Source organism: Nomascus leucogenys, chromosome 5 (assembly GCF_006542625.1).
Source record: "Nomascus leucogenys isolate Asia chromosome 5, Asia_NLE_v1, whole genome shotgun sequence".
Classification (NCBI taxonomy): Eukaryota; Metazoa; Chordata; class Mammalia; order Primates; family Hylobatidae; genus Nomascus; species Nomascus leucogenys.
In genome coordinates this window covers 20,320,457-20,341,225 of record NC_044385.1, presented here as the reverse complement: position 1 = coordinate 20,341,225, position 20,769 = coordinate 20,320,457, and the positions used below count along the sequence as shown (strand labels likewise).

Sequence of the window (20,769 nt, the reverse complement as noted above, 5' to 3'; positions counted from 1 at the left end):
TTTCTTTTTAATTCTCAGCAAGGCAAGTGACTTCTATATAGAAGGGTGCGCCCTTACAGATGGAACAATGGTGAGTGCACACTTGGACAAGGGAGGGGAAGGGGTTCTTATCCCTGACGCACATGGCCCCTGCTGCTGTGTCATTCCCCTATTGGCTAGGGTTAGACGGCACAGGCAAAACTAATTCCAATTGGCTAGTTTAAAGAGAATGACAGGATGAGTGCTTTGGCAGGAGTCAGAGCAGAGCAGGTAGCAGGTAATTGGAATGAATTAGGGTGGAGCAGGTGATTGGAATGTAGGGTGGAGCAGGTGATCAGAATGAGTCAGGGTGGAGTAGGCAATCAAAAAAGGTTGCTTTACGAGGAAGTTAAGTTTAAAAGTGGAAGGCAAAGAATTGAACATACTGACATATTCTTTGAAAAGGAATTTAGAACTCATATCTAACAATTCTAAGCCCCCAGCCCTCCCCCAACCATCTGAATGGACTTCTCTGTGAGGGCATTCCAAAGTTAACCAGAACGACTGATTCTGGCAGTGATGGGAAGTGAGGGTCAGACATGCCTCATTATACCCTCCAGCATTAACATTAACACAGACCTTAAGTCTGACAGGAAACATTTATGATCTATTCTCTCCAAAGACTGCTACCTGGAGGCTTCATCTGCGTGATCAAACTTTGGTCTCCACAACCTCTTATCATAACCCAGACATTCCTTTCTATTGATAATAACTCAACTGATTGCCAATTAGAAAACTTATAAATCTACCTAGAACCTGGAAGCCCCACTTCAAGTTGTCCCGCCATCCTGGACCAAACTAATGTATATCTTAAATGCATTTGATCGATGTCTCATATCTCCCCAAATGTATAAAACCAAGCTGTGCTCTAACCATTTTGGGCACATGTTCTCAGGGTCTCCTGAGGGCTGTGTCACGGGCCATGGACACTCATATTTGGCTCAGAATAAATCTCTTCAAATATTTTACAGAGTTTGATTCTTTTCATTGACAAGTGTGCGAGGTGGATCTGAACTAGGAAAGAGGTCCTGCACAGGGTTTTCTTGGAGCCCCTGCCATCACTGCCCTTCCTCTTCAAACAGCAAAATGTGGAGTTTGAGTCATCGACTTGGTCTGGCCTTGAGTGGTGAAATGGAGGGTGGAGCAAAGTGGGGGTAAAGTTTGGGGGGTGGTGGGTAGGGGTGTGAGAGATTTCACTTTTGCCCAAGACCTGCTTCTGGTTTTCTATTTTCCTAATGCATGCTCTGCCTTGCTCAGATTCCATTATCCTGTTAGAAATGCTTGTTCCCTGGTGCCACAAAGAAATCGCACTCGAACATAAACTTAATTCTCTCAGCAAGGCCATTTTTACTTTCTGCAGAAAGGGTGCTCCTTGTGTTGCGGGAAGTCAGGAACCCTGAACGGAGGGACTGGCTGAAGCCATGGCAGAAGAACATGGATTGTGAAGATTTCATGGACATTTATTAGTTCCCCAAATTAATACTTGTATAATTTCTTACGCCTGTCTTTACTGCAATCTCCAAACATAAATTGTGAAGATTTCATGGACACTTATCACTTCCCCAATCAATACCCTTGTGATTTCCTATGCCTGTCTTTACTTCAATCTATTAATCCTGTCATCTTGTAAGCTGTGGAGGATGTATGTCGCCTCAGGACCCTGTGATGATTGCATTAACTGCACAAATTGTAGAGCATGTGTGTTTGAACAATATGAAATCTGGGCACCTTGAAAAAAGAATAGGATAACAGCAATGTTCAGGGAACAAGAGAGATAACCTTAAACTCTGACCGCCAGTGAGCCAGGTGGAACAGAGCCATATTTCTCTCCTTTCAAAAGCAAATAGGAGAAATATTGCTGAATTCTTTTTCTCAGCAAGAAACATCCCTGGGAAAGGAATGCATCTCTGAGGGTAGGCCTCTGAAATGGCCGCTTCAGTGGGTGGCCGTCTTTTATGGTCAAGCTGTAGGGATGAAACAAGCCCCAGTCTCCCATAGTGCTCCCAGGCTTAGTAGGACAAGGAAATTCTCGCCTAATAAATTTTGGTTAGACCGGTTGTCTGCTCTCAAACCCTGTCTCCTTAAAGATGTTATCAATGACAATGTGTGTCTGAAACTTCATTAGCAATTTTAATTTCGCCCCAGTCCTGTGGTCCTGTGATCTCGCCCTGCCTCCATTTGCCTTGTGATATTCTATTACCTTGTGAAACACATGATCTCTGTGACCCACACCCTATTCATACACTCCCTCCCTTTTTGAAAATCACTAATAAAAACTTGCTAGTTTTGCAGCTCAGGGGGTATCACAGAACCTGCTGACATGTGATGTCTCCCCCAGACACCCAGCTTTAAAATTTCTCTCTTTTGTACTCTGTCCCTTTGTTTCTCAGACCAGCCGACACTTAGGGAAAATAGAAAAGAAACTACGTGAAATATTGGGGATGAATTTTGCCCGATATCTGGCTGAATTTTGCCCAATATCTGGCTGAATTTCCCCCGATATCCTCGCAGATGGAACAATGATGAGAGTACACTTGAACAAAGGAAAAGCAGACATATTTATCCCTTACGCATTTGGGTCGTCCTTCTGCCGTGTCCTGCATCCACTTGCTGGAGCTGGACCTCACAATCTTAAACTGATACCTGATTTGCTAACAACCTGAAACTTTCCTAAATAGGTAAGTGCAAGGGAGAACAAAGAAGGAGAGGAAATTGCTTATGAAAGGTTTAAAGAAGCAATAACATTTCCAAATAAGGAAGGGGCATAAGCTATGAACTAAGACTTGCCAGGGCCTGTCCAGACATGCCTGAGTAAGGCAAAGCAACTAACTGGGCTAAAGTGTAAGAACTAATAGTTGATAGGGGGCTTCAGAGTAAGAAGCTATTATCTCTAGTGTCTATTATTTTATTTTTAAACTAAGACGAGCTCTGAAGAGGAACTTTTCTACTTTCTACACTCTCTTATTCTACAATTGCCCCTCAGTGACTCCATTCTGTAGAACCAGGAAGCTCAGCCTTGATCTTCCCAGGGCCCTCTTGCCCCTGTGAAAGGAAAATAAATCTCAAGACCCTAAACTAAATAAGCCAAACGGAAAAGTCAATCTGGGAACTGGGTCACACAAACCTGCCTCCAATTTTGTGTCTAAATAAGATAGCTACAAAGATTTAAAAGAAAAAAAAGCATCGCACCTCTCTCACAATTTGCCCACAAATTGTGGGCTCCAAGATTTTTACCCTAAAACAGTTCTGTTGCATTTAACCCTGACAATGTAAATTGATAGCTTATATTCACAGGTATGGAACAAAGGACAGAACTCAAAGTCATCCCTCTGCCTGAGATATATTCATATCTGATTGCTTCCTCTGCCCTATGTTTATCTTATGTAAAAATGCAGATTCACCAAGCTAGACAAATGTGTGACTATTTCTCTACCCACCCCCACATGTAAATTGTGTATTCATTGAATGGCTGATCAAAAACTCAAAAGGATGCAACCACTTGCCTCTTATTTACCCATACCCTTTTCAAAATTTCTTCCTCAATCCCCAATACCCACCCTTTTCCTCTTAAATGTTGAGGTCCCCAGATCCTCCTTGGAAAAACCATGGACCACATTTTTTCCTGTGGTTCTGTATTCTTTTCTGGGCACCTCCTTAACTTTGGAAAATAAACCTCTTAAAATGATTAAGACTTGCCTTGGTCTTTTTTTTTTTTTTTTTTACACCTCAGACTTGGAATCCCTAACCCCCCTTCCTCAGACTCCTGGACCCCAGGGCTTTCTCTTAAACACCCATTGGTATCACATCTGGGGGTCCCTTAAATACAGGACAGTGGGGAGGGGCTGGGTAGAGGGAAATGGTGCCTGATATTCTGCCCTCTGGGATATGGATCATCATTTCCTCCCTTTGTGGGCCTCAGGCTTCTATCCATAAAAATGGAAATAGTAATACTCATTTGGTTGTGTAGACCTTACCCAGAGCCCACCTCTAATAATATAAAGGCCAAGAATGCAATCCCCTTTTTTGCCCCTAAGAAGGTAAAGTCCTCAGAGCCAAGGAGAGAAGACTCAAGGATGATAACCATGTATTGTAGTGTAGAGAGCACCCTTGACATAAGTAACCCCATCTTAGAAAAAAGACTCCGTTTTACATTTCTTAGGACACTTTGACAACAAGGATAAGATATTTTGCTTAATAAATTTTTTTAAAAAGCCTGCATCCAACCATATAAGGATATAAGCAAGCTTACTCATCCACTATCAGTTCTCACCAGTGGACTCTGTCGTCATAAAAATAGCAGGCCATCAGCAGCTCAAAACAGCTGTCTTAACTAACACCATCTTGCTGGCACTCATAATAAGAACTTGACGTCTGCTGCCAAAGCCTCTGTCTGGCCCATCAAAGATTCTTTCTTGCAAGATTGATGGACTGCCTGGCCCAGACCAGAAGATTCTCTTTGTCTTCATTTAAGTTCTCCTTGAACTGGTTTTTTTAACATTTTCTCCTATCTCTTCTCTCTTGATGTTAATGTTACTTTGTTGTCAAATGTTTAATCTATAACATTTACATATTAAGTATACTATTACGTAGGGTTTGCAATATTTACTGACTTTTGGAGTGGCTTGAGCCTGTGTGCCTGTGGCTCTGACTACCCAGTGAATGCGAACTACTAAGTAGAATTGCCTCCTTGGGAACTCTGTGTAGCTTGTCGCTTTTGTGATTGAACAGAATCAATAAAAGCCTAACATTGTGGAAAGACACATATATCCATGGGCTTCCTTATCTCTGACCTTGCACCACACTTGAGATATAATTTTCAGTGTTCCAGTTTACATGTCTGTCATTAAAGTTATTTCTAATTATTTTGCTTTTGAGTTTATTGTAAAGAGAAGGCTTTTTAAATTTCATTTTCATTGCTCATTTCTTAAGTGCAAAAATATAACGAGTTTTTTGCATCTGTTAAGTTTGCTGAATTCCTTTATTAGTTCTAATATTTTTTACTGAATTTCTTACATTTTTCTAAATACAAGATCATATCATTTGTGAACAAAGATCATCGTACTTCTTCCTTTCCAATCTAGATGGTTTTTATTCATTTCTGTTGCCAAATTGTCCTGGTTAGCACCTCCAGTACAATGATGGACAGATGTCATTAGAGCGGATGTATATATCTTGTTCCTGATCTTAGGACATTAGTATGCAGGTTTCCACCACGAAGCATGGTGTTAGCTGCAGGGTTTTCTGGTTTTCTTTCCTTTTTCTTTTTTCTCTTTTTTTTTTTTTTTTGAGACAGAGTTTCACTCTTGTGGCCCAGGCTGGAGTGCAATGGCACGATCTTGGCTCACTGCAACCTCTGCTTCCCGGGTTCAAGTGATTCTCCTGCCTCAGCCTCCCAAGTAGCTGGGATTACAGACACGCACCACCATGCCCAGCTAATTTTGTATTTTAAGTAGAGATGGGGTTTCACCATGTTGGTCAGGCTGGTCTCAAACTCCTGACCTCAAATGATCCACCCATCTTGGCCTCCCAAAGTACTGGGATTACAGGCGTGAGCCATTGCAGGGTTTTCATGTGCCCTTTATCGGTCTGAGCATATTCCCTCCTGTTCTTATCTCGTTGAATGTTTTCATCATAAAGATGTTGTATTTTGTCAAGTTTATTTTCTGCATTTGTTGAGATGGTCATGTGGTTTATTTATGATTGTATTGATATGGCATATTATATTAAATGATTTTTGGCTGTTAACCAATCTTGTATTGGGAGGAATCCAACTTTGGCATGGGAGATAATTATTTCTATATGTTGCTGGATTCTGTTTTCTTGTACTTTTTTGAAAAATGTTCTATCTTTAGTATGGGGACAAGAGTCACTCCTCTTAGATTCTAATCTGCCACATTGACGCCTAACTAAGCATGAGTCTGAGAGTGCCTCCAAGATGTCTAGTTCAAGTCGTACTCTCTATGTAGAAACACCTATTTACTGTAAGTCTCGCCATTCCTCCAAAACAACCCTCGATGCTACAGCATACATCATAAACCGTGACGCCCGCAGCACTATTTCAGTTGCCTGTGCGTTCCTTCCAGGACACATATACTTTTTCCCAAAAAATATATAAGCCCTGAGTCTAGGGGGTAACAGTGCCGAGATCTACCCGTCTTGTGGCTGCCCAAGACCATGCTTCTGTGAATTCCCCAATAAATCACCTCCAAGCGACAAACTGGATTTGTCTGCCTCATTCTTTGGTTTCTCAGTTCCTTCTGTGTTTGGGAGTCACTTTGCATATATGGCCCCTTCAGAAAACATAGTCTCAAAACCTCACACCAAAGACCAGTGACTAGCAGAAATTCTTGAGCTTGCAGGATGGCACATTAGAAAATAAACAACTTGCCAAAACCCTGAAACTCCCCCAGCTTGTGATATCAAGAAAAAAAATCGAGGGAGAAAAAAACAGGGAGACACTGTCCCTACAAAAAGTAAAAATAAGTCTAGCGTGGTGGGGCATGCTGTGGTCCCAGCTATTAGGGAGGCTGAGGTGGGTGGGTCACCTGAGCCCAGGAGTTCTAGGCCACTGTGCCCCAGCCTGGGCAACATGGAGCGAGGCTGTCTCTTAAAAAAGAAAAAACTGCCTGAAACCAATTGGAACCAATATGGCCAGCTGGAATTTCCACAGAATGAGCTTGTTGACTTCATGGCCTGAATTTCGATGCATGTTTCATACTAACTCCCCCTCAATTTGCACATGGGACCCATGAGGTGGCATGAAGAGATAACTGCACATATCTGGGAACTTCTCAGACCTCCTCGTTTTCTTTTTCTTTCGAGACAGTCTCACTCTGTTGCCCAGGCTGGAGTGCAGTGGCACAGTCTTGGCTTACTGCAACCTCCGCCTCCCAGGTTCAAGCGAATCTCCTGCCTCAGCCTCCCAAGTAGCTGGGATTACAGGCCTGCGCTACCACGCCCGGCTAACTTTTCTATTTTTAGTAGAGACGGGGGTTGCATCGTGTTGGTTAGGCTGATCTTGAACTCCTGACCTCAGGTGATCCACCCACCTCGGCCTCCCAAAGTGTTGGGATTATAGGCCTGAGCCACCGCGCCCGGCCATTCAGTGTATTTTCTAATGTCCCTTTTGATTTCTTCTTCGACCTTTTCATTAGTTTGAAGTGCATTGACTGATTCCACATATTTAAGTTGCCTGGAGTTCCTCCTGAATAGACAGTAGCCTGTCGGGCTGGGAGAACAAGGACCTGGGGTTGTGCACTCTGTGGAGCACAGAGTCCCTGCTGGAGCCACAGGCGGTGAGTCAACGGGCACCTCCTGGCTAGGAGGTCTTCCCAGGCTCGCCTCATTGCTCCTGCAGCTGCAGGGTTCGCTGGACCCCGGGCGTCCCGCTGCCCGGAACACAAGGGTAGGGAAGGGTTGTTACTACGTTTCTTGGCTGGGGTTGCAGGGCCGGTGCTTGCCACCAGGGGGCGGCGGGCCCCTCTGTGCTCAGAAGGGACATGAAGCCAGGGAAGCCCCAGGGTCATCCTCGGCCCTGCCGCCCGCCCTGCCTGCCCCTCCCATCCCGTCCTCTCCCCGCCTCCCTACCATCCCCGCCCCACCTGGCCCTCCCGCCCCGGTCCCGCCTCCTTCCTCCCGCCCCCTCCCCGCCTGTCCCTCCCGGCCCCGCCCCGCCTCCCGCCCCAACCTAGTGCCCGACAGGAAACTTCCCACCTGGCACTGCCCCCAACCAAAGTCATGAGGGCAAGGCTCCGGTTCCTGCCCTCACAGGGTCCCAGAAGCAAGGGCAGTGAGGACCTGGCCTACGTCCCTGGCACGGGGTGTCTGATTCTCCTTCGCTGTGGCGGGAAGCTGGCCGGATTTGAAGGTAATACCCAAGACCCCGATTCCCGACAGGAGAGGCGAAGGGAACGGTCTCGGGAGCAGGCAGGCTCTGCCGCGGAGCCGAAGGCCTCCGATGGGAGCAGGCATGCATCTCTGAGTGGGGCCGAGGGGGTGGACACTCTGGTGCCTTCCTGCAGGGGAGCGGGGCAGCAGGCTGCAGAGGAAGGCCAGGATCCAGGGGCCGCGGCTCCCTAGGCGGGGCCAGGGGTCCAGGCGGAGTCTGTTTGGGGCGTGGGGCGCCAGGTGGGGTCTGCAGGATTCTGCCCATGGATTTTCCTCTAGCTTCAAGACAGGGTCTGGCTCTCCCAGGGGAACAGGGTAGGAGCCCAGCTCCAGCTGTTTTCCTGTAGGTCAGAGCCTAAAGTGGGAGGGTAACTGGGGCCTGTGGAAGGGGACTTCTGGGGTCAGCCCCCAGGCAGAAGTGAGAGGCCCAGGCCCCTGGAGTTCCTGCCTCCAGGGCTGCTGACTTTGGGGGTACAGACCACAGGACACTGGACATCTTGGTCCCTACCCTTGGCTTCTAGGCCAGTGGAACGAGTCACTGACTTGGAAACCAGGGCCTGCCTTCTTTCTGCATGGGGACCCAAGGTGCAGCTGGTAGTTGCAGTTCTATGGGACGCTGGCACCATTTCCTGCCACAACCACCCACAGTGGTGGATGGGGGACAGGGCTGAGGCTGACACTCTGGAGCATGGATGAACAAAGGGAAGGATGTGGCCTTGGATGTGGCTCTCAAGGATGCCCCAGACCTGAGATGTGGGCTTCAGGGTAGCTGGCCAAGGAGCTGCCCCTTCCGCTGGGTCAGCAGGCGGAAGGGCACAAGCATGAGGATGGTCTTGGTCCCTGGGGAAGGCACCTTCTCCTCAGGTCACAGCCCCCAGGATGCAGGGAGCCTGACTTTGCCACAGCCAGCAACAACTTGACCTGGGGCTCCTGTCTCCGCCTCCATGGATTCCAGCCAATCACAGTTGCAAGCCCAGGGCAGGGCAGGCACTTGCTGGAGGCGCCCATAGGCCCCATCATGCTCCCTCGCTCTGTGTCCTCCCAGGCTAGTCTGTGCAGACACAGCAGGGCCTGACTTTTCCAGCCTTCCTGTGGGGGCCCATAGGTCCCACTCCCCAAGGAATCTGGGCCACTGCATGCCCTCACCCAGGCATGGTGGAGTGCACAGCCATTGTCCCCACACTTGCAAGTATATCCATCTTTGTGCAGCTCCCACGTAGCCTTAGGTCTTGAGCATCTGCATTGTTTCTGACCCCTTTCCTCAGGAACACTAGTTAGCTGCAGCCTGCCTGTCTTTTCTCACACTTGACAGGGATGACACGCAAAGGGCAGGGGCTAACCGCCGCACATCTGCAGCTCCTCACCTCGCACCCCAGGAGGCTGGTTCCCAGGGCGACGCGGCCTGTCAGGCCTCTTGCAGAGGTGCAATTCCCTTGCGAAGGCCCTCACATGTGCTGACACCATGCCTACTCAACCCCGGACAGGATCCCAGGGCGGCATACTTGGGAAATGGGCGTCCTGCCTGACACTTCAAACTGCTGTCTAACCACACTCTGCACAGCGGCTGCCCCACAACCCACCTGGCCCTGGTGTCAGCATTTTTTTTTTTTTTTTTTTTTTGCCAACCTGGAGTGAGGTAGGCAAAAGGAGTCATGGTCGTTGACTATTGAGTCATCGATGCTGGCTGCAGTTCAGCCGTTGCCCTGTGGAGGGCTCTACCTCCCCCACAGAGCTTCTGGCATTTGCTTTTTTTGCAGCATCTGTAACAGCCCCAGCCTGAGATTCTCAATGCTTGCTTTAACCAAGAAAAAGTGACTGTGGCTAGCAGGGCTCTCAGGAGTGTCTGTGCACTGCCTCCTGACTGCAGAAGCATGAGGGTCTTCACATACAGTTCAGAAGCGCAGGACCAAGCAGCCTGGACGGTAATGGGCTGCGACCTGTGCTACCTTGAGCCACCAGTTCGCATTGGGCCCCGGCTGCCCTGGGGTCCGCAGTGCTGCCCTCATCATGAGAGAAGCTGAAGGACAGCTGGTGCCCACCACCTGGTGGTGCCCCCACCCTGCAGGTGCTGGACCTGCTGCTCAAAGGGGAGCCCCAGCTCCGGCAGAGGCACCTCAGCTGCCTGCTGGCAGTGCCTGGGGCACATACCCCCACCCTTGGCCTCAGCCTGTGCGGTAGGGTGCCAAGAGCCCCAAGCTCAGAGGTTACCGGAGGGGCTAAACGGGTGAGCCACGCCCACACTCAGCCTGGTCTTGGTCCTGGCAAGGCTGCAGCCGTGCATGTTTGCTACCTCCCCCTCCTCCCCCACAAAGCACCTTTGCCGCCTGTGGTTTGGGCAGCGCCAGCTCCATCTGTAGGAGGCCGGATGTCTCAGGGCATTCCCGTGCAGACCAGGGGTCCCTGGGAGCTAGCACGGGGGCCCAGCATACAGGTCCCTGGAAAGCTGTTGGCTTGGAGCGCATTCATTCGACAGACACATATGAAGCACCTACTGTGTAAAGCTGCCTTTGCAAGCACTTCACATGATTCACTGAACAGAGCAGACAGAAACCCCTGCCTTTCTTGGGGGCTTGCATCCTAGACAAGTGCCAGCGGCCCCATTGGATGCCACGGGCAGACAATGTGCATAGCCATGGCACGTGCTGTCCCTGCAGATTCGGATGCCTCCTCCCCTGCTGGGGTTGGGCAGCCAACCAGGGGCCAACTGAAAAAGTGCTGGACTCTCGGTCAAGGACAGGGCTGGGAGAGTGCCAGTCTCCACAAACTGTGGATCCACTAGAGGGTTCAGGCCTGGGGCATCTTCTGCAGGAGGATCCCACGAGAGTCCATTCCCCACCACAGGCCGCTGCTCACTGCTGTGCCTTGATCAGCCTGGACGAACCCACCCACACCTCCATCATGCCCAGTGTGAAGAGGGGCCAGGGACCCACCACTCCTGAGAACAGCATCCTTGGGAAGACCCAGCTGTGAGTGCACAGCAGGCACAGTCCCTCAGGCCCAGGTGAGGATTCAGCAGCAGATGGGATTCCACCCCATCCGTGGCCTCTCTAGCTGCCCACAGGCCCTGGAAAGGCAGGGAGGTGGCAAAGGCCAGCCCAACCCAGCCCTCCACTCTGGGTACCCAGAGGAAGGCACAGGCTGCTGGTTCTGCAGCCCATCACCTGGAGGTGATGGAGGCCAACCCCAGCCCTGCCTGGAGGCCCTGGTGAGCTTGCCTAGCACTGCTCCAACCCCTCCCTGAGCCCACAGGGCAGAGCCAGGGGTTGCCCAATGGCCTGAGACGAGGGGACAGGGCTGGCCTATTAAGAGGAGCCTCCAGAGAAGGCACACCAGACACAGACTCCTGTCAGCTCAGGCGTCCTGGCCTAAGGAGGCAGGGCCCCCAAAAGAGCCAGGTCCTGGCACCATCTCCGAGCTCCCAGCAGGCCTGCTGCAGGTCAGAGGGGCCACATCCCATCTTGGGTCCCTGACCTCATTGGGCCTCACCTGAAAACAGGCACCCAGGCAGTGGCCGTGAACAGCCAGGCCACGAGCCTCGACAGGGGTGGGCCCCAGGTCACAGAGAGGGCGGTCTTTATTTCTGGAAGGGCCCTGGAGCAGGAGGCTGCCTCTCATCCACCCGTCCTTCTATCCTCACGACAGGCGCTACGGGTCCGCAGCAACATCAACAGCCGCTCTCAGCTGCTGCAGCAGCTCTTTGGGCTGTGGTGAGAACGCGCTGGTGTCCACTCTCTGGAAGTCGGGGTGCGCAACCAAGGAGGCCAGCACCTCTGTGATGCGCCCGGCATCAAAGGCTGCCTGTTCGAAACCCAACCCAGCACGGTCCTCAGCGGCTGCCTCCTTCAGGACCAGGAGCCTCTTCTCAGCGATGACCTTGAGGAAGTGGTAAAACTCTTCAAAGTTGATGCCCGAGCAGGACCTCATGATGACCTGGGCAGAGGGAAGAGGCCAGTGAGTGACACCATGGACACAGTCCAAGCTGCAAAGGACCCGACATGTGCCCAGTCCCCAAGGACAAAGAGGGGACCAATAAGACAGAAGCACTGAGAAGCTGGGCGGTGACCAAGGGAGTCTGAGCCATGCAGCCTAAAAGCCTCCTCGAGGGCTTGGCCCAAGCTGTCCCACACTCTCACAGCCGGCACCTACCCACAGCTCGGCCTGACGGCCATACCCGCCCTGAGCCTGCAGGCCTCCCAGGGACCTGGCATCGATAGCCTCCACGCACAGCCACCCCACCTGGCAGTGGTGGTGCCAGTCGGGCATGGAGTCCCTCCACTCGCTGACCTCCTCCTGCACGGCGCATAGCTCCTGCTGCAAGAAGCGCCACATGTTGGCCAGGTTGAAGCCATTGACCCAGTTGTGGTTGATGGAGATGGTGTCATCCTGGAAGGAGCACAGTGCAGGCAGGCTTGAGCCCATGGCAGGTGCCCCCCGACCAGCCCACATCTCCTGCGCCAGGAACCCACTGTGGGGTCCAGCCCTCTGCAGCCAAGAGGGCCCTCCTGTCTCCCAGCAGGGCTTGCTCAGCAGGGAAGAGGGTGTCGGGCTCAGACCACCTCAGGCCACAGTGAACCCAGAGCAAGTAGACCCAGGGACCGGCAGTGGGTGAAACAGAGGCTGGGCCTCAGCGACACCACCTTGTGAAGGGGTCAGCCTCACCCATGAGCCACCCCATTCCAGCCCTGCTCTGGCTGGGAGAGTGGGGAGGTGGTGCTGCCGTCTTCCTGCAGGAAGGCCCCTGATAGGGGGCAGGAGAGCTGCACATTACCAGGTTGTGCACCTGATGGTGCCAGCCACTGGGCACAAACACCATCTCGCCCGCCTCCTGCGTGATCTCCAAGGGTGGGCCAGCAAGCTGGCTCCGCGGGTACAGGTGTGTGTCACAGAGTGCTGGGGAGGTCACGTCGTAGGGCAGGTTGCTGTGGCGGTCCCGCAGGGCCTCTTCCTGCCCTGGGGGGAAGAGGAGCCACTTCTTCCTCCCACAGACATTGACAGACCAGCTGAAGGAGCGGAAGATGTCAGCATGGAATGGGGACCTGCAGCAGCAAGAGCGCCTGGTTCATGCCTGTAGGGGCTGGTATGGGCTTTGCTTGGCACCCCAGAGGCCTGGTCCAACTGAAGGAGGGGTGGCCCCTTGGTCTCAAGGGATGGCACCCATTGTGAGGCCTGTGCCAAGCAGCCCCCCTCCTGCCACCCTGAGCCTCCCAGTCCACTCTGTCACCAGGCCCCTTCGGGTTCCACTCCCACATCCATGGCCTCACCAGCTGCCCGCAGGCCCCGCGTAGACAAAGCGGTAGTCATCCACATCCAGTGCATCCCAGAACTCATTCAGCCAGTCGGACGAGAAGTACACAGGCAGGGTGAAAACGTCCTCCACCGGGAAGTCCCTGTGAGGAGGGCGCAAGGGCACCACTGACAGCACGTGAGGCACGAGGAGACTAGGGCTGCACGAGTGGGGCAACTGAGACCAATCGGCTCCAGTGGAGCTTCCAGATGGCTGCAGCCCCCAAAGAGCCCCAGACCCTCCTCTGGGCCAGATGCTGCTGGCGGGGGAGGGGGGGCAGTCTGACTCCAATGGTTCTGCTTATGAGAAAGTACTGATCATGCCTATAATCCCAGTGCTTTGAGATGCTGAGGTGGATGCATCACCTGAGCTCAGGAGTTCAAGACCAGCCTGGGCAACATGGTGAAACCTAGTCTCTTAAAAAAAAAAAAAAAAGCCGGGCGTGGAGGTGCACGCCTGTAATCCCAGCTATTAGGGAGGCTGAGGGGATCTATCTGAAAAAAAAAAAGGAAAAAAAACATATTGACCTCCCAAAAAACAACACTTGCAGCCATGCGGAAGACAATCCAGTTTCTTTTAAACAGATTAAAGTGCCTCACGGGCAAAAATAGCTCCTCTTTGTGCAGCCAGGGGCCACCTTCATCGGAAAGGCCTCTGGGTTCACGCAGCGCTAGGGAAGGCAGCGCCTCGGTGCGTCCCAAGCCCCATTACCTGCACAGGTGCCAGTCTTTGAGGTAGAGACAGCCCCTGGGAGAGGAGTAGCCCGCCTGGATGTACTCTTTCCAGTAGGTGATGTAGTCTCTGAGAGGCATGTGCTCCTTGGGGTTCGAGTTGTATTCTCGGACCCCACAGTTCGCAACTGGTACAACCACGTCTCCTGAAATGAAAGTCAGGCACGGTCCATGCCATCTCCCTGGGCCCCGTCCTCACTCCAAACCGTCTGCAGAGGAACTCTCCAGGGGCCACGCGCCTGGCCTCCTTCACCCTCCCTGGTGCCCCTCTCTAGGCGGGGGCCTCCCGGGCCTGGGTCCCGCCGGTCTTTCCTCCCCGCCCGGGGTCTGCGCCCGCCGCCCCACCGTAGGTCCGTAGCAGGTGGTCGAAGTCGGGCCTGCCCGCGGGCGTCACCCAGCGCCGCCGGCTGCCCCAGCCCTGCGTGAAGGCGCTGGAGAACACGCAGGGCAGGTTGGGCAGCAAGAAGCCCCGCACAAAGTCGGCGTAGGAGAAGGCGCCCGGCTCCGAGACGAAGGCTACCCGGCCCGGAGCGTGGCCGCCGCCGGGGACATCGCCTCCCAGGCCTCGGAAGTGGCGGTCGGCGAGGGCGCGCGTCTCGCGGTCCATCCAGCTCGGCACGGGTCGAAGAACCCTCCTCCTCACTTCCGCCGGAGCGGAAACGGTGAGGACCACCCTCGGAACCAGAAGACACCGGGCGCCGCGTTTCCGCCCCACCAGCGCCTGGGGCTCCGGCCCTGCACGCACGCGCGCGGCTCGCCGCGGTCTTCACTGCGCAGGCGCCGAGCGGCCGAGGCGCCGCAGTAGGCTCTGGGGCGCGTCTGGCGTCCCTCAGGTGAGCGACGGCGCTGGTCTGTTGGGGGCCCGGCCGAAGCCAAGCCGTAGCGTCCGCCCTCGGCTCAGTCCGCGCGCTGTGGCTGACACAGCCCGAGCCCTCCTTCCCACATCCCCGGGGGGTGGGGTGGTATGCGGGCTGCGCTGGGAGAAGGGCGGGGACAGAGGCGGTTCTGGGGGCGGGAGTGCGGCGGTGCTGGGGCGCCCAGGGATCATGGGACCCGGAGAAAACGGTGGGACCTAGAGGGAGAGCTGGGGGGCCCTGGGATGGTGAGATCTAGCGGAGATGGTAGGGTCCTGGAGGGGACGGTGGGGACCTGGAGAGGACGGTGGCACTTGGAGGAGATGGAGACAGTGGGGATTTGGAGGGGATGGTGGGACCTGGAGGGGATGGGGACAGTGGGGACCTGGAGGGGACGGTGGGATCTGGAGGGGATGGGGACAGTGGGGACCTGGAGGGGACCGTGGGATCTGGAGGGGATGGGGACAGTGGGGACCTGGAGGGGATGGTGGGATCTGGAGGGGATGGGGACAGGGGACCTGGAGAGGACGGTGGGGACCTGGAGAGGATGGTGGCATTTGGAGGAGATGGGGACATTGGGGACCTGGAGGGGACAGTGGGGATTTGGAGGGGACGGTAGCACTTGGAAGGGATGGGGACAGTGGGGACCTGGAGGGATCAGTGGCACCTGGAGGGAACAGTGGGATCTAGAGAGGATGGTGGGGACCTGGAGGAAAATGGTGGGAGAGCTGGAGGGGTCAGGGTAACCTAGATGGGAGAATGGGGCCCACAGGGCACCTGGAGGGCATGGCAAGGGGCCCCAGGGGATGACGGGTGTCTGGAGAAGATGGTGGGGAATGAGGGAGGGTGTGAAATGAAGGTGAAATGAAGGGATTTGGGGCTGTGTACACATGAGCAGGGCTGAAGTGGGAGGACATTGGAGTAGTGACATGAGGAGTGTTTTGCCAAACTTGTAACTGGAGTTATCCCAAAAGTGGCGGCAAGGGAGTTCCCCACACTATCCTCAGGTGGGACCAGTTGGGATACCAAAGAAAGAAGTGCTAAATGCATGGTGAGCCCAGAGCAGTTTTTTTTTTTTTTTTTTGAGACTGTGTGTAGTGGCGCCATCACAGCTTACTGCAGCCTCCACCTCCTGGGCTTGATTAATTCTTTAATTCCCCTGCTTCAGCCTCCCAGGTAGCTGGGACTACAGGCATGAGCCACTATGCCCAGCTTAGTTTTCTGGGTTTTTTTTGTTTGTTTGTTTGTTCTGTAGAGACAGGGTCTCTGTGTTGTCCAAGCCAGTGTCGAACTTTTGGGCTCAAGCAATCCTCCTGCCTTGGCCTCCCTAAGTGCTGGGATTACAGGTGTGAGCCACTGCACCAGGCCCTGCCTAGAGCTTTTGTTAAGGGAACTTTCATTTAGAGTGGGCTGCAGTAGTCCTCTAGATGGGCAGTAAGGGAAAAGGGACGTCCTCCCTAGGTATCTCTCTTGGAAGGGGTGTGGGTTATGGAGTTTATAGGAAGGTTTCAGGAATTTGGCTGAGGGCCAGGGTCATTTTCTCTGTAGTAAACCTAGATACTTTCTTCCATACCTGGAAATGTTAAAGGCCCTGGATTGGGTTGAAGCCTGGTGGGGAAAACCTGTGGTTGGGGCACAGAGGGGTCAGGGTACTCTGTGATTTTCGGCCAGAACACGAAAGTGGGGCCATGGGGGACCCATGTGATGTATGTCTTGGTGTGCTGGAGAAATCAGCTCAAAGCTACCCACATGGATGCAGAAGGAAAGATAGCAGATTTATTGCCCCCGAAGCCTGGCAGGCTGTGTGCCCATAGGCGCCCTGTGAGAGAGTGCAGAGTTTGGGCAGCATTTCCTAGGCGTCTTGACAGGGAGGTAGAAGGAGGAACAGTCAGAACCGCTCATCTCTCCCAGAGAAATGAGAGGCAGCTTGTGCTGGTTTGCACACAGTGAGAGGCTTTTGAGTTAGGTTTGGAGGTCTAATGACATTCTAGGAGCCATCAGACCATGACTGTGTCTTGTAAAATCTGGACACTGGGCTATCTCATTCCAGACCAAACAGAGGCATCCTAAGCGGGAGAGGGGCACCTGCCTTCCCTTTATGAAGCAATGGAAATGTTGTTTTATTTACTCTTATGAGCGGGGATATGGGAGGTTCTAGGAGTGCTGGGGCTCTGAGCCTTGCTGGAAGACTCTTTCCAAGGGGTGTGAGGTTTACTCAGGAGAACAGGGAGGAGCAGAAGAGGGAGGACCAAGGTCTGAGGAGTTGGAGGGAGGACTAGGAGGAAAGTGAGTTTTGGGAGTCTGAGTCCAGGTGGAGGTGGGAAATGGGGGCAGGGACAGGAGATGGAGAGTTGTTTTGGGGATTGTGTGATTCAGTGCATGATATGGTCCCTTCCTGGTCAGCCCCATTGTGACTTGTGTGATCACGGTATGCAATTGTTTATTGGTTTTTTTTTTAATACTAGAGAATCAGAATGTCTGGAGAAGTTACAGTTGGAGAGAAAGAATCACGTCCAGTTCCATCCAGAGATGACCGGGGTTTTTTTTGCTTTGTTTTTGTTGTTGTTGTTGTTGTTGGTTTTTTTTTGAGACTGCATCTTATTCTGTTGCCCAGGCTGGAGTGCAATGGCACGATCTTGGCTCACTGCAACCTCCGCCTCCCAGGTTCAAGTGATTCTCCTGCCTTAGCCTCCTGAGTAGCAAGGATTACAGGCGTGCACCACCACGCCCAGCTAATTTTTGTATTTTTAGTAGAGACGGGGTTTCACCATGTTGGTTAGGCTGGTCTTGAACTCCTGACCTCGTGATCTGCGTGACTTGGTCTCCCAAAGTGCTGGGATTACAGGCGTGAGCCACCACGCCCAGCCGAGATGACCGTTTATTATTTCCTGGTGTAGAGCCGGCTTTTCTACATTCCTTCACACATTCATTCATTCATTCATTCATTCTCTCTCTCTGCTCTTCTCTCCCCCCAGTCCTTGCCTATACGTTCACGCACATGTATGCACACACACTCACACGTACACAGAGTCTCTTTCTCCATCGTGTATAATATACATATGTAAACTTTTGCTGCTTTTAGCCTTTTGTTTTTTACTTAACAATATGCTGTAACATCTTGCCACATGTTGACCTCAATATTGACAATTAATTGACCTTGCCACATATTGTTCCTTAATTGCTAGTAGTCATTTGATTTTGGTTGTGGTGCATGCAGATCATGGGAGGCCAATGGGGAAGATGTGGGGAGCAAAGTGTTTATAATTGTCTCAAGATCTTGGAATGTGGTTCCGAGTTTGCCTCATGGGGAAACTGAAATTCAGGTGGGCATTGCCTGGAAGGAGTTCATGCAGCTCCGTGGTAGAGCCTGTTTCCTAAGAAAGTAGCATTTGGGTTAGCAGGTCCACAGCTCCCTGAGATCACTGAGCGCCTAGGACTTGGTGGGAGATGGAGCTCTCGTTCTCGAGATGGAACTCTGTGGTTTAGTTCCCTGGTCTGCAGGGTGCCCCCTCGGGTCAGTGTCACCGCTGTATACACAGGAGGCCTGGAGTGTTATCAGCTCTCATGGGACTGGAACACAGGCTTGTGTCACCCAGAGCCTGCTAATCAGCCCTGGCATCGCTTGGGAATGGCAAGAAATCCACATTCTTGGGCCCCACACAGTACTCCATTAGAATGGTTTTTTTGTTTTTGTTTTAAAACGGGGTCTTCCTCTGTCACTCAGGCTGGAATGCAATAGCGCTGTCTTGGCTCACTGCAACCTCTGCCTTCTGGGCTGAAGTGATCCTCCCACCTCAGCCTCCCAGAGTGCTGAGATAACAGGTGTGAGATTACAGTGGCTCACACTGTGCCTGGCCAGGACAGGTTTTAAGTCAGCACTTTGGAGAAAATGCAGTACGCTTTTTGCCGAATATGTGCTCCTCTCTCACTGTGTTGCGTGCAAACAGTCCTAGTGAGCATGTCTGCACTTTGTGGCTAGAGCTGGGAACCTCTGAGGGAGTGGAAAGAGGGTCTGGGGAGCAGGGGAGGGGAGCCTGGAAGGATTGGCCGCACCCTACCGCCCCTGTGGGCACACACAGCCACCACTGTTCTCACTTAGCTTCTTGGTTGCGAGGTAGTGGAAGGTGTGCGAGATGTTTGTTCTGTGACTGTGGAAATTAACTAAAAATAAGTTGTTTACTGGATACTGAGCCTCACTCAGGGGACCCTTGAGTGATGGAAATGCTGAAAGAGACCCATTGTACAGATCATCCTGCGTGCTGAGCCATCCCTGTGCTGCAGACTTCCTCCCCAAGAGCGTCACTTGTGTGGGTTGGCTGCAGACACCCTTGGGCTACTGGCCATGACCTCCCTCGAGGATTCAGCTGTGTGTTCTCAGGGTCAGCGCGGGTCCCCAGGCCCACACCTGCACTGGAGGAGGCAGGTTGCGGATTGCAACAGGCAGGGACACCATGAGGGCTCCAGGACCTGGACTGATTGCAGAACTATGTGATACAGAAGGGCATAGGCACAGCCCTGTTTCCATGTGGTGTGGTTGTGGTCAACTCAACACAAATTCATTGGGTGCCCATGGTGTGTAGCGGGCCTTGCGGTCCTCCCATGACAGTGCCTTCTCTAGTGCGACAGTCATGAAAGCACCAACTCTCTGGAGTTTTGCTTGGACCATGGTTGGTGACAGTGCCTTAGGAAGGCAAGGAAGCCCTCTGATCAGAGACCTGAGGAGTGGAGCCACCAATGAGACTCCCTGGCGTGGAAAGGCTGCTGGGAGCAGAGGGCAGGGGAAGGCCAGGGCAGGGAGGCTGTGGGTCCTGCAGAGTCCATGAGGCTGCGGTAAGGAACTTGGATCTCATTCCAAGTACACAGGGAAGGGCTTTGGGCAGAGAAGTGACATATTCTAATTCTGTTCAATGACTATCTCATTGACTGCTGGAGGGGGAATGGGTGATAGGGACAGGATGAGGTCAGGAGGTTGCCTGAGAGGTTGTCCAGGTGTGGAGGGAGGGAGGACTGCCTTGGATAGGTGGAACTGGAAAGTAACTAAAAGTAGATTGTTTCCTGGAGATTGAGTCTCACTCAGGGGGCACAAGTATGATGGAAAGACTGAGAGAGACCCATTGTACAGATTGCAGTGTGTGATGAGTGAGTCCCTGTGACTACGACTCCTTCCCCAAGTGTGTTGCTTGTGCTGGTTGGCCCAGACAATGCCTGTGCCAGGTCAGTGGTGTGGTCTTGGGGTGGAGGGCGGGGACCAGCTGCCAGGACATGCTCATGGCATGTTTCTGGGAGGGGAGGAAGAGAGGAGTCAGAAGTCCTGGGCCCGTGGTGCCTTTACTGAGAGAGGAACTGACTCTGGTGCTGCTACACTGGGGTGCCCATTAGGGGTGGGAGGAGATGCCCAGCAGGTGATAGGGGAGGAGCTGAAGGAGGGGCTGTGAAGTTGGGGTGCCCGTTAGGGGTGGGGGCGGATGCCCAGCGGGTGACGGGAGGGGCTGTGAAGTTGCGGTGCCTGTTAGGGTCAGGGACAGATGCCCAGCGGGTGATAGGGGAGGGCCTGTGAAGTTGGGTTGCCCGTTAGGGATGGGGGCAGATGCCCAGCAGGTGATAGGGGAGGAGCTGGTGGAAGGACTGTGAAGTTCAGGTGCCTGTTAGGGGTGGGGGCAGATCAGCGAGTGATCAGATGTCCAAGTTTGAAGTGTGAAGGAGTCTGGCTGGAGTGGGTTTTTGGGAGGCAGCGGCTTGGGGGTGATGTTGAGTTTCTGGCCTGTGTTGTCTCACCTGGAAAAAGAGGGTGCAAGGAGGAGAGGTTGTGCTCTGTGCAGTCAGGTGCATGAGGAGGCTATGGCCAAGGAGAGTGGACGCAGGCGCTCATGGAAGTGGGGCTGGAGACCTGGAGAGGGTAGTGGCCAGGGAGCCAGGGTGCAGTGACTCTCAGCAAGGCCCCTCGGCTCATGGGCCAGGTCCACTACCACATTTTTGTAAGTGAGGTCCCGTGGGG

General features: G+C 53.0%; 2 protein-coding genes across 3 annotated transcripts in view; one reads left to right on the top strand and one right to left on the bottom strand.

The window, feature by feature from the left end:
- Positions 1 to 10,357: 10,357 nt before the first annotated feature.
- JMJD4 (jumonji domain containing 4) lies at positions 10,358 to 14,753 on the bottom strand. The gene is made up of 6 exons (XM_030812760.1): positions 14,266 to 14,753; positions 13,901 to 14,066; positions 13,167 to 13,292; positions 12,674 to 12,941; positions 12,142 to 12,288; positions 10,358 to 11,835 (listed from the first exon to the last, which is right to left on the bottom strand). The coding sequence occupies exons 1-6, from the start codon at positions 14,525 to 14,527 to the stop codon at positions 11,551 to 11,553; spliced, it is 1,254 nt and encodes a 417-aa protein (XP_030668620.1). The 5' UTR covers positions 14,528 to 14,753; the 3' UTR covers positions 10,358 to 11,550.
- Positions 14,149 to 20,769, top strand: part of SNAP47 (synaptosome associated protein 47) — a 45,585-nt gene continuing 38,964 nt past the window's right edge. Inside the window, exon 1 of one of the 2 annotated variants that reach the window (XM_004088034.3) lies at positions 14,149 to 14,753. The gene's annotated coding sequence lies outside the window, so the exon portion shown is untranslated. The remainder of the gene's footprint in view (positions 14,754 to 20,769) is intronic. The other variant, XM_003275112.4, reaches the window with a different exon arrangement.

Excerpts from the sequence above, each read along its gene's own strand:
- JMJD4 (XM_030812760.1), bottom strand. The coding sequence starts at position 14,527 with ATGGACCGCGAGACGCGCGCCCTCGCCGACCGCCACTTCCGAGGCCTG. Across the intron at positions 14,067-14,265 it reads CCACCTGCTACGGACCTACG|GAGACGTGGTTGTACCAGTT; the intron begins GTGGGGCGGCGG and ends CTTTCATTTCAG. Across the intron at positions 12,942-13,166 it reads GCGGGGCCTGCGGGCAGCTG|GTCCCCATTCCATGCTGACA; the intron begins GTGAGGCCATGG and ends TTGCTGCTGCAG.